Here is an 18,005-nt window from a genome sequence, read left to right on the forward strand (position 1 = left end):
CCTGTTCCAGGGTAGTGGACTCCTTTACATACATGTAGGCAAATGTACATAAAATAAAAAAAATAATGAAAACAAAACAAAAACTTTAAGGGCCTTCAAGATGACTCAGTGGATAAAAACATTTGCCAGTAGTCTGATAGACCTGGGTTAAATCCCCAAACACACATGGTGGAAGAAAATAACCAACTCTGACATTCTGTCCTCTAACCTTCCCATAGTATGTACACTTGGGTACCCACACATACACATAGATTAATTAATACATAAAAAAAAAAGACAAAGTCCAAACCCCTTAAAAGTAATAAACACACACAAAAAAATAAAACAGAAGTCTGCTGGTAGTGGCGCACAAGTTTGATCCTCAGCACCCGTGAGGCAGAGTCAGGTGGATCTCTGAGTTCAAGGCAAACCTGGTCTACAGAGCAAGTTTCAGGACAGCCAGGAATACACAAAGAAACCCTTTCTCAACGCCCCCTCACCCCAAAATTGTAAGGTAGAAATTATGGAGCTTTTTTAATGAAAGGATTGTACTTGTTACTAAGACCAAAAAGACTGACATGAACTGTAGATATATGAAAAGTTGCCCTGGGATCTAACCATTCTTCTTTCTGACATGTTTATAATTTCCTTACCAATTAGGATGTTTGTTTTTCGAAACTATGACAGTCCTGGCTGTCCTGGAACTGGCTTTGTAAACCAGGCTGGCTGCAAACTTAGGTTGGCCTCGAACTCACAGAGATCCTCCTACCTCTGCCTCCCGAGTGCTGGGATTAAAGGCGTGCGCCACCTGGCTGTTCTACCTTTTTAAAACAACAACAAAAATGGGTGTGATGCCTACAGTGCCAGTACTGGGCCTATCTAGCCTGCATAGTAACACTGTCTCAGAAAGCCCTAGTACAAAGGAAACCATAAATATAAAGTGATTTAAGTCTGTTACAGTGTAGTAGGCAGATTCCTGCTCCACAGTTTACAGTATGTTGTGATGATGCTTTACCTTTACCTACCAAGGTACAGATTACATAATGACACCATTTTGTAAATCCCCCCCCCCCATTTTCCTGCCCTTAAATTCATGTGGATTAAATTATATAAAGGGGTATAATGAACTTGGTTACAATGAAACTTCTCAGTAGTAAAACTGAGAATTCATATGTAGAATAGTTCCTTACTTGCTATTGTAATTGTGACCATGAACCTTTTCCAGAGTAGATTAGTAAAAAACTATGAGGTTGGGAATACACTGGGAATTTTATCAGACTCAACTAAAGACAGCCACAAGCCTGACTGTGTAACTAGTGTTCATTGAACATTTACTTGAAGTTGATGCCAAGCTCTTCATAAGAAAATGAAGCCAGAACTCAGAAATTAAGTGACTTGTATAAGGTCATTCAGCTTGATTGAAAATTTGTTTCAGCTTCATTCTATAGATCTTTGTCAGGCAGTGGTAGCATATGCCCTTAATGCCAGCCTACCACCCAGAGTCTGAGGCCAGCCTGGTCGACAGTGAGTTCCTGGACAGCCAGGACTACACAGAGAAACTTTTTTTTTTTTTTTTTTTTTTGATTTTCGAGACAGGGTTTCTCCGTAGCTTTTGGTTCCTGCCCTGGAACTAGCTGGAACTAGACCAGGCTGGCCTCGAACTCACAGAGATCTGCCTGCCTCTGCCTCCCGAGAGTGTTGTGATTAAAGGCGTGCGCCACCACCGCCCGGCTCACAGAGTAGCTCTTATCTCAAAAAAACAAAACCAAAAAACAAAGGGAAAAAGAAGTATTAATTAATTAATCAATTCACATTCATTAAATGAATACTCTAATTTACTAAAGAATATCAAGTATGTTTGTGTCCTGTTTGTTTTGCCACAGGATTTCACTCTGTTAACCAGGCTGGCCTGGACCTCCTGGCAATCTCCTGACTCAGCCTCCAGCATGTTGGGATTATAGGCGTGAGCCATGGTGCCTGACTATAGTCCACTCTTAAACCTGTGTTCCTAGAAAATCGGATCCCGTAGATAGATCACAACCCAGTCCTGCATGAAATTTCACGTAAAAGATCATGTATTGAATTTTAAAAAGCAATGGTTTTTATTGTATTTTAGTGATAAAATATTTAGTCATTTGAGCAAAATTTTACTAGTTCCCCCCTCCAAATAAACTGAATATGAAGCAGGCATTCTTTTTCATAATTCAGATCTTATTTTGATAAATACCTTATTAATTAAAAGTAGGATAAAATGGTGGTGGTGGGGGACTGGAGAAATGGCTCAGTGGTTAAGAGCACTGACTGATCTTCCAGAGGACCGGGATTCAATTCAAAGCTTCTAAATGGCAGCTCATAATTCCACTTATCAGGGGACCCAATTCCATGGCAAAACGCCAGTGCACATAAAATATATTTTAAAAAGTAAGATAAAATAATTTTCTGAAGATGTAAACTAAATTAAGTTCTAAACTGTCTTATAGGTTTAGACTTTAAATTTGTCATCATAAGCAAAATAAGTAGCAAATAGCTTATTTTATGATTCCTCAAGCTTTAGTGCTGAGTCAGAATGCTGTGTAGAAATTTAATCAGCAATATTTTCATGATAAAGACTATATGGCATGAATGACACTTAAATTTCTGTAGCAGCGATAATCCTTGAAGGATCATTCTTAAAAAAAGCCATGATTTGTAATAACATATAGATCTTGATCCCCCAAAATAATACTGTGGCTACATATTGAAAACTCTCTAAGCAGGCTCGCACTCTCTCTCTGTCTCTCTCTGTGTCTCTCTGTCTGTCTCTCTCACTGTCTGTGTCTCTCTCTCTTGCTCTTTCATTTCCTAGCAAAATCCAAGGTAGTCTTGAAATAATTTTTTAAAGACATTTGTCATATTATGAACCAAGAAAAATCACAACTGGAAAGAGAAAAGATAACTGATGTGAATATTAATTAAAGTGTTGGAACTATGTAACAAAAAGTTCGACCATGAGATTAATGCAACAAGTAAATTTGAATTTTCTAGTGAAAGTCAAAGTAAAAACAGAAGATTTTAGTAAAGAAAGTGGAAGTTTTTAAAAAAGAACCAAATGGAAATTATAGAACTTAAAACTGAACTCATTTTTGTTTTTGTTGTTGATGTTGCTAGTTATGTTTCATTGAAACTAGGGGAAATTATGTCTTCCACTTATAGTGAAATCAAACAAAAAATCAGTAATAAAGTGAGATAGGAGGATCTCTGTGAGGTTGAGGTCAGTCTGGTCTACATAGTAAATTCCAGAACCACATAGGCCCTTTCCCCAAAAGTAAATAAACAAAAATGAAAGAAAGTAATCAGTAATAAAAAGAATAGGAAAGTCTTCACATTTTCCTATTTCTCTTAAAGTTTCTGACTGCGGATGTGGCTCAGTTGGTAAAGTGCTTGCCTGATGGGCGAACGAGGCCCTGGGTTGGCTTTCCACACTGCGTAAACCAGGTGTTGGTGGTATCCACCTGCAGTCCCAGTGCTTGGAAAGCGAAGGCAGTGGTATTTGTTCAGGTCTTGAGCTTTGAGTTTAAGCTACCCTGGGAAACATGAGAGTGTCTCAAACGGTGCAGGGGCTAGAGAGATGAGATGGCTCAGTGGTTAAGAGCATTTGTTCTTGCAAAGGACCCTGGTTTCATTCCCAGTACCCACATGGTGGCTCACAGCTGTCTGTATGTAGCTCCTGTTTCAGGGATTCTGACCTTCAGCAGTGCCTAATACACATACTTGCAAACAGGCAGAACACTCATACACATAGTGTAAAAATAAATATTTTTAAAAGAGCAAGAATATTATAAGGAAATTAAAAAATAAATGAATAAAAATTAAAATAATAACATTTGAAAGTTTCTGAGATGCTAGGCATAGTGACATGTGATGTTATGCTTGCACCCTGGAGGCTGAGAAGGGAAAATGAAATGTTTGAGACCAGCATGAGCTGCATATTAGTAAAAACTGTCTTAATAATCTGTATTTCTGCTGGACTCGTGGTAGCTCACACTTTTAATCTCTTTAATGCACTCAGGAGGCAGAGGCAGGGAGATCTCTGTGACTTGAGGCCAACCTGAATTACAGAGAGAGTTTGCTGGGACAGCTAGGGTTACACAGAGAAACCCTGTCTTGAAAAACAATAGACAAGACAAAAAAAAAAAAGACCTATTTCTTTTCCAGAGTCTCAAACTACTGGATCAGACTTTAGCTGTGTGATCAATTCAGACTGTGATAAACAATAACAGTAGGCTTCATAAAGTACCAGTGGCAAATTCAAGTAAGGTTAAAAAGAAGAAAAAGAATTGAAGTCATGGGGACTAGTCAGTGGGACTAGAGTAGAAAAGTAATAGTTGCCACTCCTAGCTGTAAATCAGTAGCTATTGGAAGTGGAGGTTGATAGAGGTAAAAATAGTGAGAAATGTATTTAATGCACTACCTCGAATTGTTCAAATTTCTAAAACATTGAACAGAGAATAAAAATTTATGAATTACTTCATGTTTTCTTAAATTTTTTACTGTGAGATACTTCAATAATCTTAGCCTTTAAAAGGTTGGAATGCTTGGAGATTACCAGTCTGTGCTAAAATAAGCTAAGCACGATCCTTGTTTAGTGACACCTAGCATGTGCCTTGTGGGATACAGCTTGATATTTGAACCAGTTTAGTTTATTATTTAGCCTACAATCAGGGGTATTTCTTTAGTGGTGGGGGGCTCTCTAGGTTTCAGGTGTTCCTCGGTTTGATTACCTGGCGTGATACTGTATAAATAAGCCCGCCTTCTCAGCCCATACCAAGAATCTTCAAGCCAGGTAGGGGTGGGGATAAGTAGCAGAGTGGGCAGAGTGTTGGCCTAGGATGCATTAAGCCCTGGGCTCAATAACTGTCTTTACCTGTATTAGGCATAATGACCCACACATGTGGTGCCAAGTCAAGGCAGGAGGATCAAAAGTTTGAGGTAATTCTTAGGGTACATATCTAGCTTGAAGCCAGCCTGAACTACATGAGAGCCTCTCAAAAATGGGGTAAGGGTAAATATATCATATATTACACCCATTATAACATCAAAAAAATAGGCATTTATGCCACCAGGTATAGTGGTACACCCATACTTTGAGCTGTTGGCAGCTGAGGCAGTAAGATAAGTTTGTGGTCAGTCTAGACTGTATAGAGACTACTTCAAACAAAAAAAAAAATAGGTTTAAACAATGGCTTATAGTAAACAGATGGGTTTTTTTGGTTATTTTTATGATTTGCAATTTTTTTTATGTGTGTAGCAATGAAAACATCTGGATGTAACTTAGATAAGGTGAACATTCTTCCTAATGCCCTGATCACTCCACTCATATCAAGCAGTATGATTAAGACTGAAGATGTCACTCCAATGGAAGTAACAGCAGAGAAAAGATCTTCCCCTATTTTTCAGGTGAGTTATGTTACTAGTAGTGCCCCATATCTTTATCTCATATATGAAAAACTGCTATATTTACCTTTCTTGTTTCTTTGACATTTATTTTTCATTAGATATACCTACTTAATTTTGCTTTTCAGAGCATATGCTTTATATGTCAGTAAAATTGTTTGCAAAGTAACTTCCAGTACACATTTTGACAAGAGGAGGAATTAATACCTGTGAGATGAGGGGTTTTTATAAAGATATTACAAGTTGGTTTTCGGGATAAGGAACCAAGGATGTGAGTTCAAGTTTAACCTGATTGAACAGAAAGACCCTGCCCCCAAAATTGGTTGATTTAATTAAAGCACTAATTTTTAGCATTTTCAGAGGTAGGGACATTTGATTATGGCTTCTTCTCTCCTGTCTTTTCACTTCCCCCTTTAACTCACTTTTCCCCATCGCAGCAGTGTTACCCATGATCCCCAGTGTGGAAGTGTTTTAAATTTGGTTACACACAAATCATAGGATTAATAGGATTAATGTTCTCTTACTATTCTTAATTTGGCTAAACATACCAATACATGATTACAGTACTGATCGTCAGAAATTAATTTTATCATAGAGAATCAGTCTTACACCAATTTCTGATTTGTAGTGTAGAGTAGAAAATTAGCTCTGTGCATTCTTAGAAACAATTTTGGAGTAGTAATGTGGTTATTGTATATGTACATATTATTTGTGACTTTTTATATTTTAGACTACAAAGACAGTTGGATCGACTCAGCAAACTTTAGAAACTATTTCTAACATAACAGGAAATTCATCTTTTTCATCACAATCATCTTCCCACTTACCTTCTGAAAATGAAAATCAGCAGCAGCTTCAGCCCAAGGCATTTAACCCAGAGGCCCTGACAACTATCCAAACACAGGACATCTCGCAGCCTGGGACTTTTCCAGCAGTTTCTGCTTCTAGTCAGCTGCCCAGCAGTGATGCATTACTGCAGCAGGCTACACAGTTTCAGACAAGAGAAGCTCAGTCGAGAGACACATTGCAGTCAGATGGCACAGTGGTTAATTTGTCACAGTTGACTGAGGCATCACAACAGCAGCAGCCGTCCCCGCTTCAAGAACAAGCACAGACATTACAGCAGCAGATCTCATCAAATATTTTCCCACCGCCAAGTAGTGTGAGCCAGCTCCAGAGTACTATTCAGCATCTGCAAGCAGGAAGTTTTGCAGGTGGCACCGCTGGTGGCAGCAGTGGAAGTGTTGACTTGGTTCAGCAGGTTCTAGAGGCACAACAACAGTTATCTTCTGTTCTGTTTTCTGCTCCAGATGGTAATGAGAATGTTCAGGAACAACTTAATGCAGACATTTTCCAAGTCAGTCAAATTCAAAGTAGTGTAAGCCCTGGAATGTTCACCTCAACAGAGCCTGCAGTTCATACTAGATCAGATAACTTACTACCTGGGAGGGCTGACAATGTTCATCAACAGACTGAAAACACACTGTCTAATCAGCAACAGCAGCAGCAGCAACAACAACAGCAACAGCAAGTGATGGAATCATCAGCTGCAATGGTGATGGAGATGCAGCAGAGCATTTGCCAAGCAGCTGCCCAGATTCAGTCAGAACTATTTCCTTCAGCTGCTTCAGCAAATGGAAGCCTTCAGCAGTCTCCAGTTTACCAGCAGCCTTCTCACATGATGAGTGCACTGCCTACCAGTGAGGACATGCAAATGCAGTGCGAGTTGTTCTCTTCTCCTCCTGCAGTTTCTGGAAATGAAACGTCAACAACCACCACACCACAGGTTACAACCCCTGGCTCCACTATGTTTCAGGCACCAAGTTCAGGAGATGGAGAAGAAACTGGAACACAGGCAAAACAAATTCAAAACAGTGTCTTTCAGACCATGGTTCAAATGCAACACAGTGGAGACAGCCAGCCTCAAGTAAATCTCTTCTCATCTACAAAAAATATAATGAATGTTCAGAATAGTGGTACCCAGCAACAAGGGAATAGCTTGTTCCAACAAGGGAATGAGATGATGTCACTTCAGTCTGGGAACTTTTTGCAGCAGTCTTCTCATTCACAGGCTCAACTGTTTCATCCTCAAAATCCTATTGCTGATGCTCAGAACCTTTCCCAGGAAACTCAAGGTTCAATTTTTCACAGTCCAAATCCTATCGTCCACAGTCAGACTTCTACGGCATCCTCTGAGCAGTTGCAGCCCCCAATGTTTCACTCTCAGAATACCATTGCTGTATTACAAGGCTCTTCAGTTCCTCAAGATCAGCAGTCACCCAACATATTTCTTTCCCAAAGTTCTATGAATAATCTTCAAACGAACACAGTAGGCCAAGAAGAACAGATTTCATTTTTTGCGGCACAGAACTCAATTTCTCCACTTCAGTCAACATCAAACCCTGAACAGCAAGCTGCTTTTCAACAGCAGCCTCCAATCTCACACATCCCAACCCCTATTCTTTCCCAGGAACAGGCACAATCCACTCAGCAAGGTTTATTTCAGCCTCAGGTGGCCCTTGGCTCCCTTCCATCTAATCCAATGCCTCAAAGCCAGCAAGGAGCAATTTTCCAAACACAGCACTCAATAGTTGGCATGCAGAGCAACTCTCCATCCCAAGAACAGCAGCAACAGCAGCAGCAGCAACAGCAGCAACAACAGCAACAGCAGCAGCAACAGCAGCAACAACAACAGCAGCAGAACATTTTATTCAGTAATCAGAATGCCATGGCTACAATGACATCTCAGAAGCAGCCACCACCAAACATGATATTTAGCCCAAGCCAAAACCCAATGACTAGTCAGGAGCAGCAGAACCAGTCAATTTTTCACCAACAAAGTAATATGGCCCCAATGAACCAAGAGCAGCAGCCCATGCAATTTCAGAATCAGCCTACGGTTTCCTCACTTCAGAACCCAGGTCCTGCGCAGTCTGAGTCACCACAGACCTCCTTGTTCCATAGTTCTCCTCAGATCCAGTTGGTACAAGGGTCACCTAGTTCTCAAGAGCAGCAAGTAACACTCTTCCTCTCTCCAGCATCCATGTCTGCACTGCAAACCAGTATAAACCAGCAAGACATGCAACAGTCTCCTCTTTATTCTCCTCAGAACAACATGCCTGGAATTCAAGGAGCCACTTCTTCAGCCCAGTCCCAGGCTACTTTATTTCACAACACTACAGGAGGCACAATGAACCAACTACAAAATTCTCCTGGCTCATCTCAGCAGACTTCAGGAATGTTCTTATTTGGCATTCAAAATAGTAAGAAACAAATTTCTATGTACTCAGTTGAGATGTTCAGATTATTATAAAGAAGCACAAAGCACAATGTTTTAAGAGCAGAGTAATAATTCCACCAACTGAAGACTGAGGCCTTGAACAAGTTATTTGGCCTTCGTGGGCCTGAATGGCCATATTTTCAAAAGTGGTCAATTTTAGATTGGTCATGATGGTTCATGCCTCTGTAGTCCTAATCTTTTAGAGGTAGAAGCAGGAAGATCAGAAATTCAAAGTCATCTGTGACTTCGTAGTGTATTTGAGACTAGCCTAGGATACATGAGACCTTGTCTCAGAAATAGAAACCAAAAAGAGCAATAATTTTTTATACCTCACAAAGATAGTGGGAGGGTTTAAATATAGTTGTCTTTTAAAATGTATTTGCCATTTTAAGCCATTAATTTGAAAGGAAAATGAAAAATAAGGACAGATAGTATCTTAGGCAATTAATTTTTTTTTAAAGAAGTAGACATCAATTTTAACTGTTATGACAGGTAATTACATAGGACTTGGATGATACCTAAGTAGTGTTTTTATTTAGATTTAGGAACTCTCTGTGTAGACCAGGCTGACCTTGAATTTAGAGGTTTACCTTCTGTGCTTCCCAAATGCTGAGCTTAAAGGTGTGTTCCACCACACCCATCCTAAGAATGAATGAATTTCCTCTGGCAAGTAAAGTATTTTTTCATGGATCTTGATTAATGAGATGTCTCTGATTTTATTTCTCTACAGATTGTAGTCAGCTTTTAACATCCGGACCAGGTACCTTACCGGATCAGCTGATGGCTATAAATCAGCCAGGCCAGGCACAAAATGAGGGCCAGGCTTCTGTGACAACACTTCTTTCTCAGCAAATGCCAGAGACTTCCCCACTGGCCTCATCTGTGAGCAGCAGTCAGAGCATGGAGAAGATCGATTTACTTGTCTCATTGCAAAGCCAAGGGAACAATTTAACTGGCTCCTTTTAATGTGTAAGTATTACATTTCGGCTTCTTAGATTTAAATGAGTTAATAGCACTGCTTAGACTTTATCCTTTTAAAATAGTACATTCCCTTTGAGCACACTCTGAATGATAGCTTAGATCAGTTTGGGAATACTGGACATTCCTTTTGACTGGAAAGCTTACTTTAGAATGACAGAACATCTGGCTAACACATAAAGCCCTAGATTCAATCATAGTAGAGAAAGAAGAGCAAGACAGAGGGAATTCTGTAGAATAATAAATATTATAAGCTGAGAATATATCTCAGTTGGGCACTTCTCTAGCATGCTTGAGACCCTAGGTTTAATACTCAGCACCAGAGACTAGACTAAAGCCAGAGAGACTAAAGATGATAAGGTTCCCTGCATGCGTATTGTCCTTGGTGACAGATATTCGCAAATGACTTTGTTCCCTAGTGAGTTCGTGATTTCTTTTTTCCCCTAGAAATTCCATGAAGAAATGATTCCAAGATGTCCTGAGAATTTGTGGTTCCGTGAAGATTATTGAACTATTATGGAGAGCTACATTTGAGTAAATGGGTAGATTTCCTGGCTGTAAGACTACACCCATACTGCCTATTGCAGTAATTTGCCACCAATGTGCTTTTTGTTTCTGGTAACAGTGATAACTGAGAATCTGTTGGATTTTCCAGCTGTGACAGAAATGTTTTTGTCCTAGGTTTTAAAGTGCAAAGCTGGGCCTCTCAGTTATTATTGCTATTAGAAAATCACATTTGTCATGTTTACTTACATTCTTTTTTTTCCCCCTGCATTATTTTAGTCAAGTAATGGCTTAGGACAAAGTAAAGTTTAGTAATGAGTAAGTCTGTGATTTTGTTGATGTAAAAAACACATGGATGTTGGCCAAAGTGAAGGAGTTTCTTTCAGTTTTCATGGAGAAGCTGAAGGGGATAACTTACAAAAATGCTGTATTAAGAACTCCTCATCACACACATTCAGATAACATGCTTTTAAAACTGGATACAGCTGAAATGTTACTGAATTTATTTTCCAGAGAGTTGTTAGTTCTCTGTATTTTCTACTTAGGGATTTAGCCATAACTGCATAAAAATATTTTGTTTTATAGATGAAGGGGATAATACATGACATTATGATCTCATATTCTCCTTCAGTAGTTTAAACTGACAGAGTAATTTGAGTCTGTTTTCTTCTAATCCAGCATTAGGCTAGTGTTCCCATTTTATGTGCATCTATATTGTTTTCCTGTTTAGTTTTAGACAGCTATTAATATACTACAACTTTATGACCCTGCAGTAATTTAGAGAAGGCAGCCACATTGATCCAGTGACCTGGTAGTCTGCAGCACGGGGCCAGGAATGCTCTTTTAGGAATTAATTATTGGGAGTTGATTCCTGAGAAAAAAACAGTTCTCTCTCTTTTTTTTTTCTTCCATGAACGGTGCTGTTCTGAAGTCTTCAAATTTTCCCCTCTAATGAAAAACAGTATAAATTTTTACTTTACAAACAAGGCAAACAAAAATTTCTCAAACTATTACTTCTCCCTGAGCTGCAGTGACTATAATTCACTTGTCACCTCAGTGCTTTACAGTCGAAGTGGTCACTTAATTGATGTAAAGCCTTGGGCTTTACAGGGTCATATCACTGATTTAAAAGGAAAAATTAACTTGTGTTACATCTACAGAGAGCAAAATTACACACTCCAGAACTCACATTTGTAGCATTAGTTGTAGAGTTTTGAGTGTTCTTGCCACCCGTGGGGTGCCTGCTCCTCACTACCACCTACATCTGGACACATGCTTATGTCTCATTTATCTTTGGCATGTGGAAAGAGTCAATGCAGCATAAGGCCAACGTGTGTGGCTTCTGTGTGCTGATATGTTTTGGTGTCCTGTTTATTTCTTTTACTTTCTAAGTGTTTAAAAATTAGCCAGTTTGTAGTTTTCTTTTCCATCGCCTTAGTTTTCTTTTCATCTTATCTCTCCTTTCCTACACATTTGTTGAGTTGTGTGGAGCTGTGTTGTTGGTTTTGTTTATATAGCCAGATTCCCTCTTTTGTGATCTTCTTTTGTTCTTTGACTGTTGTTCTTGTCATTTGTTTTTTCTCTTTGTCCTTGTTTTCTGCCCTAGCCCTTCTTTCTCTCTCTGAGAGGCATTGGATTACGTTTTCAGTAGTACAGGCTTCTTGCCGATATGAAGGGAACTTTCTAGAAAGAGACCTACTCTGGTCATTTAATTTTGAAAACAGTTTTCAATCGTTCAAGTTTTGGATGGTTTATATCTAATGTGTGTTTCATTTTTTTGGAAAGCTATATTTTATATTTAGGAAATGGTATACTATTTTGCTATTTGTACTGAGTGAGTACATTGGCATAAATATAGAAATTTATATATATATATATACATATATATAAACTATTCTTTTTTGCCACACATTTTTGTGGTAAATTTGTGAGTTTGTCTGATGTTCTACCACAACGTGGCGTCTGATAACAGTGAGGGCTTTGTTATGTCTTTATTGAGTATTTAAGTACCTTTTGAAACAAATGGCCTGTTTATCTGTAGCCATTCCATCAGGCAGTTCCTTGATGTTACTAGTGAGTGAAAGGCAACTACTGTGTGTTTGCTGTATCTTCACTCAGCAAGGTGTTAAAGAGCAAAGGAAACATATTGAGGCAGTGTGTCAAATGGTGTTTGACGAGAATGAGCCACTCTGTCTTTGTTCACTATATATTTAATATTTTATTATTGTTGTTCTTATTAATTGGCTTTCTGTATCCTATGCCTTTTATTTATAAAGACACTAAAAATATCATGTTTGTAATTTTAATAACATTTTCCATCTTTTAATAGCCAGAACTACTTTATAGATTCTCTAAACCAAAAGTATTTTCCTCAGTATCTCCCTTCTCCCCCATGCCCTACAGGGAAAAATCACCCAACATGGTTCAGGTTCTGAGAAGGGTCAGCCACACAATTCAGTGCTTCAGCTTGAAAACGCACAGGGGACTCTAGTGTGCTATCTGGAACATCAGTGGAAGCAGACCTGTGAGGCTGCTTAGGAAAGACGGAAGTCAGAGTTTAAAACCACATTGACTTCTGAGTTTTCTGGATTACTTTCTGAGATCATGAGGGAGACTCAGGAAATCTGTTTATTCCAAGTTGAAATCGGAATGTTTGTTGCGACTGCACCATCAATGAAGTGGCAGCAAGAGGTCTGGCTTGTGTGCTGACTTCTGTTTGTTCTGTACTAGAAGCTTATCCTTATACAGTGCTGATTGGCAATGCCGAGTCACTGGGACCAATTTCTGTCTTATACTGTCAGAGTGTAGAACAGAACATCACCTGAACTGTAGTGGTTTGAGTGGATGGAGGCAGAAACCCCATTTTTAGTCTCTTCACTTCTGTGGTTATTTATACAAGGGCTGTGCTGTGCTACCATATTCCTGTTCAATAATGATGGAGGTTTATTTGTTTTCTTACATTGTTAAATGTTCCTTGCCCCTAAAGGTGTGTGTTAAGTACAATGTTCTGAATATATGATTTGGTTACAAAAAGTATGTGTCTTCTTATTGAAGAGTTAGCTCAGTGGTTGATACTTGTGCTAAGAATTAAGCTTCTCAGTTCCTGTTACTTATAGCTACCTGTGAGAAGACTCAGTGAGCCAGCAAAGACCTTGGGAATCAGGATATATTAAATTTTTATCTGGCAGAAGGACCTAAATAAACTGTGAACTATATTTTATTCCTTTGTTACATTCAGTTCTTGCTTTCAGCAACTCACAGAAATGCTTGGAGCTTATCTCCCCCCCCCCCATGCTTTTGTGTCCTTGTTATTCCACACCAGGGAAAAAGACAATTAGATATTTTTTTTGTTTGTTGTTTTCAAGGCAGTGTTTCTCTGTGTAGCCCTGGCTGTCCTGGAACTCACTCTGTAGACTAGGCTGACCTCGAACCACAGAGATCTGCCTGCCTCTGCCTCCTGAGTGCTGTGATTAAATGTGTGTGCACTACCACTGCTCAAGCTTGACTTAGATAATTAGTTCCTAAGATTTTCTGTAGGTTTTTCTGATTCTAACATGTTATTTGTTATTTAGCCAATGTAGGTCTGTCTATCCCATCTCCTTAGAACAAGTGTTTAAAGAAAAAAAAAAACAGAAGGAAGAATTGTGTGTATGTCCCTTCAGAATGAAAATAATTTCTTTCGACCTTTTTGAATGTTTGTTTTTGATTTTTAAATGAGGTTGCACTATGCTGCCCAAGTACTGGGCCTGGAGGAATGAAACACCTTACCTGAGCCCCTTTCGCCTTTTTAAGCCATTGTAAATGTTTGTTTGGGGAAAATGGAATCTGTCAGCAAATAAGAACCACAGTAAAATGACTGAGTACTTCTTAAATTCAGCATAGTTGTACATATTCTCAGGGGCTAGCTGAGAATTTTTCTAGTAAAATTTTCTTTTATCCCCGTGTCCGAATTTCAGCTGGTTGAAACTAGTTAAAAGTTATGGGGAGACCTGTTGTTTTACTCTGCATCACAGCATAGCTCCATCTCTAAGGAGATGTATCTGCGTGCTTTTGGGTATGTGGAGGGGCTCAATGAAAAAGAAAAACTGTGATTCAGCAGATGTATTAGAGAAGTAGCTCAGACCTGGGGGTGTGGCTCCGGGGTAGAGAGTCTGCCTACCATTTGCAGGGACCTGAATTTGATGCCCAGCACCACCGAAAGGGAGAGAAGCGAACATGGGTGTACACACTAGCAAGAGGATTCAGCCATCACATTTTGAGAGCTTTTCCCTTCTGCCTACCTTTGTCACTAGTGCTTAGCTGTGATGGTGGCGTTCATTATGCAGGAGACCGACTCTGTAGTATCGTTGGTCTCTTGTCCCAGCGCCCTAATTACTTTTTAGCTCTCTGTTTTCATGCCATCCTAAGCCTTGTATATTAATTAAATTCTGTTTTTATTGCTCTTGTTCTTTCAGACAATTTTTACATTAGTATTTTATATATAGATTAAATGTTTATGGAAAAGTGCCTTTTTACCATGCCAGTGCACCCTTCCTGTAATCCCACTTTCCACTGTTGCCAAGAATATACAAATAACTGATTTCAACAGGTCCCAATGCTGTTGTGTCTTACATGAATTAACTCCAATTTTCTCATCCCAGCAAAGTAGTATCTGGGTCTTACCTGAACAATAATGAAAATTTGTGTGTGTGTGTGTGTGTGTGTGAGAGAGAGAGAGAGAGAGAGAGAGAGAGAGAGAGTCCATGCACACAAATGTGTGCGTTAAATATTATAAAGGCACTACTTATAGCATCTTCTCTGGTCCTAATTAACGGCATAAATAGTGGTCACTAAAGCATAGGTTTTGTAAGACCTGGGACTAATGTTGATTTCCTTTTTTCTCTCTAATTAAACATGGAAAAGTAGTTTATTATATTGTTTTCCCTATCAGGACTCTAGTTAATTGACCTTGGAAAACTTAGTGTCAGGAAGAAATCATTGAGTCCTGGGAGAGCTATGGTAATTTCTTTAGTGCCAGATACAGTTGAATTGAATGTCCTGGTTTTTGTCCATTCTGTTTCTGATCTAGCACTTTACTAAGTGGTGGCACTTGAAGAAAGGGCCATCAACCACAAATTAAGGACAGCCATGACTTAAGCTTTGGAATGTGTTCCCCGTGGAAGTGTTCTTGTGATTGCTGGTGGACCGAAGACTGCAGACGGCAAACTTTTATGCAATATTCTTAATACCCTATTGTGCACTTTAACCATTCCAAAGAAAGCCAAGAATACATCTTAACTGTTCAGAGCACTGCATCCGTTCAAGATAGCTGGCTTGCTGTGTTAGATGACGGCTTTTGAAAGTAACCTGGAGCAAGTGTGGAATGGTTGTTTTCTAAAGGACGTTTAAGACTTTGACATGTAGTGCAGGGAAATGACTTCACTCTAACAAACCATAGTAAACCTCTGACTATAGCTGTTGAGTATGTTGAGAGCTACTTAGAGCCATTCCCCTTCCTGTGTATCTTATGTCTTTTCTATAAGAACGCTGTAATGTATAGTTTATGTCAGTGTGGTGTATGTAAACCAGTATGGCCCTCCATCCAGCAGCTAACATCAGTGAGCAGGAAGCCAGCTAGCGGTGCATCATCTTGGGCAATAGCCCAGTCTTGCTGAGTTAGATCTGAAATGGGACCCAGCAGTCTGTCTGACCCAAGTCCTCAGTTGAGTCTGATGCACCTGAGCTTCAGAGCCTAGCAAAAGTGAGATTCTTTCTTCCTTATGTATATTCAGCCTCACCTGGTATTCTGTGATCATTTATCAGCAGTGGTAATTTATTCTTAGTACTGCCTAAGAAAATGCATATGTTTTATGTGTGTATAGTGTAGTTACTGATAATTCATTTACCTTGGTTTGGCATTTTTCTACCACTGACTAAAAAGTTTACATTAACTGATTTCAATATTTAGGTGCAATGGTCTGTATTTCTTTAGTTGTTGTGACATTTACTTAGCTAAAATAATTGATGGGTGCTACAGTCTCCTGTTTATGCATAAAATGGGTACGTTGTGGGCAGGGTAACATAATAAGCTCTCTTTTCATTGCCTCTTTATCAGCAGACCATGGTTCTGCTTTGGCTAGACTAGCTCTCAGAACAGAATCACCATTCCGTATCATTAGTCTTGTATCTGAGATAGTAAATCAGATGACTGGCCAGGCCCACACAGCACCTCGTTTAATCTTTTATGAGTTGATGAAGATTCCTTTCAAGTAGCTTATTTGACATTTGAATACTCCAGTAGAGTAATGGTTCTCTTTGGTACTCATGCTTCAGGTGAAGTACTTCACAGAATGCTAAGATAGTGGATTTTATAACTTGGGTGTTTCTTCCATCCCAGTTGTGCGCATTCTACAAATAAGCAGGCTCATTCATATTTTTCTTTATAATTCAGCACTTCCATCATTAATCTTCCTTCTGCTGTTTACAAGTCACTGGTGAGTTAGCTCATGCAAGAGGATTCCCTTTTCAGAATAAACTAGTGAATACTTGCTTTCTGAGGATCACTGCTCTGTCCCACACAGCAGTGCTAAGTGGCTTCCTCTACAAACTGGTGCTGGAAAGTAAGTAGGCAAACTGCTGAGATGTTAGAGACGCCCTCCCTTCCCCTCCTGATTATGTCACCTGTTGCTGGTCCCAGAGCATTCTACACAATCTTTTCAGCCCCCGTTTGTAATACCTCCTTAAAAATCCTGCATTCAGCCTGTCACTCTACCTGCTCTTTCACACTGATCTCCCCCACCAGAGCCCATCCCAGGAGGAATACATGTGATTTGTAGGGGTGGTCTGTTAGCTGCCATTTTAACTAATGAGCCTCAGGACAGCTTACACTCACACATAATCCCAGATGCTTGAGAGTGGGTTTAGAATCAAACTTCTGTGACCAATAAAAGCCTGTCCTGGCTGGAGTTAGGTAGTTATAACCTAAGGTAGATGCAATCCCTAGTGCAAAAAAGAGAGACTAGAGAAAGAAAAAGGAGTTGTCCTGTATAGAAGTGATCATGATTTTACTCAGTAGAGACCTTCTGCAGTGCAGTTGAACTAACTCCTTCTATCTATCAACTCTATCTGCTCATCTAGTTCTTTTCAAGGATAAGCTCCAAGTGCTTGCTGCTTTCCTGGCGACTAGACTGAGTTTCACGCTCTTCTTTTTACTTTGTGTTTTAATGAGTAACTCGGAATATTTCATTAACTTGTTCTCAAGTGATTTAGCTGTCATTCTGCCATTTTGAGTTTAATTTTATCTGCTTGAGCACACTGATCAACCACTGACTTGCCTTCTTGCATTGTCCTGCAATGATGTATAAGAGTGACATTTGTGTAATGGCTTCATAGTTGGAATTTCAGAGCACTGACACCAGATATTCTCAGTTTGTTCTCTGGGGGAATTTCATTTGCATCTATGTTTTTAGCTATCTGTGATAACTTGTTAAATATTAAAAAGATATTTTGCTTCTATTGGAACATTTGTATACTCGCAATTATATTTCTGTAAACAGCTTCAGTCAAAAATAAAACATTGAAAGTTTTCATTTTGTAGTGGGTGCCTTCTTTCTTCCTCAGACTATGTGTTGGCCTGAATGTATCTGCAGTGTGGGGAAGTGACTGAGACTAGAGACCATTAGGGAGGTGATGGGAAGCAGAGGAAGGCACCTTTTGAGTTGTTATTTTGTATCTATCTTTTCCCCAGGCAGAATACCCAGTAGGTTTCTCTTTAGTTGTTCATATTGATTGTATATGTAGATAATACACAGGGAGCCTCTCAGAGAAAACCAGCATCTCCTTCAGCTCCTCA

The 18,005-nt window shown here is 39.3% G+C and overlaps 1 protein-coding gene across 9 annotated transcripts in view; it reads left to right on the forward strand.

Moving 5' to 3' along the window:
- The window catches only part of Nfat5 (nuclear factor of activated T cells 5), an 85,142-nt gene extending 67,407 nt beyond the window's left edge, over positions 1-17,735 (forward strand). For all 9 annotated transcript variants that reach the window (XM_057754122.1, XM_057754123.1, XM_057754127.1 and 6 more), the window contains 4 exons: positions 5,267-5,415; positions 6,143-8,675; positions 9,423-9,661; positions 10,118-17,735. In XM_057754122.1, the coding sequence (XP_057610105.1) occupies positions 5,267-5,415; positions 6,143-8,675; positions 9,423-9,658 (2,918 nt within the window). In that variant the 3' untranslated portion in view covers positions 9,659-9,661; positions 10,118-17,735. The remainder of the gene's footprint in view (positions 1-5,266; positions 5,416-6,142; positions 8,676-9,422; positions 9,662-10,117) is intronic.
- The last annotated feature ends 270 nt before the right edge of the window (positions 17,736-18,005 follow it).

Source organism: Chionomys nivalis, chromosome 21 (assembly GCF_950005125.1).
Source record: "Chionomys nivalis chromosome 21, mChiNiv1.1, whole genome shotgun sequence".
NCBI classification, from domain to species: Eukaryota; Metazoa; Chordata; class Mammalia; order Rodentia; family Cricetidae; genus Chionomys; species Chionomys nivalis.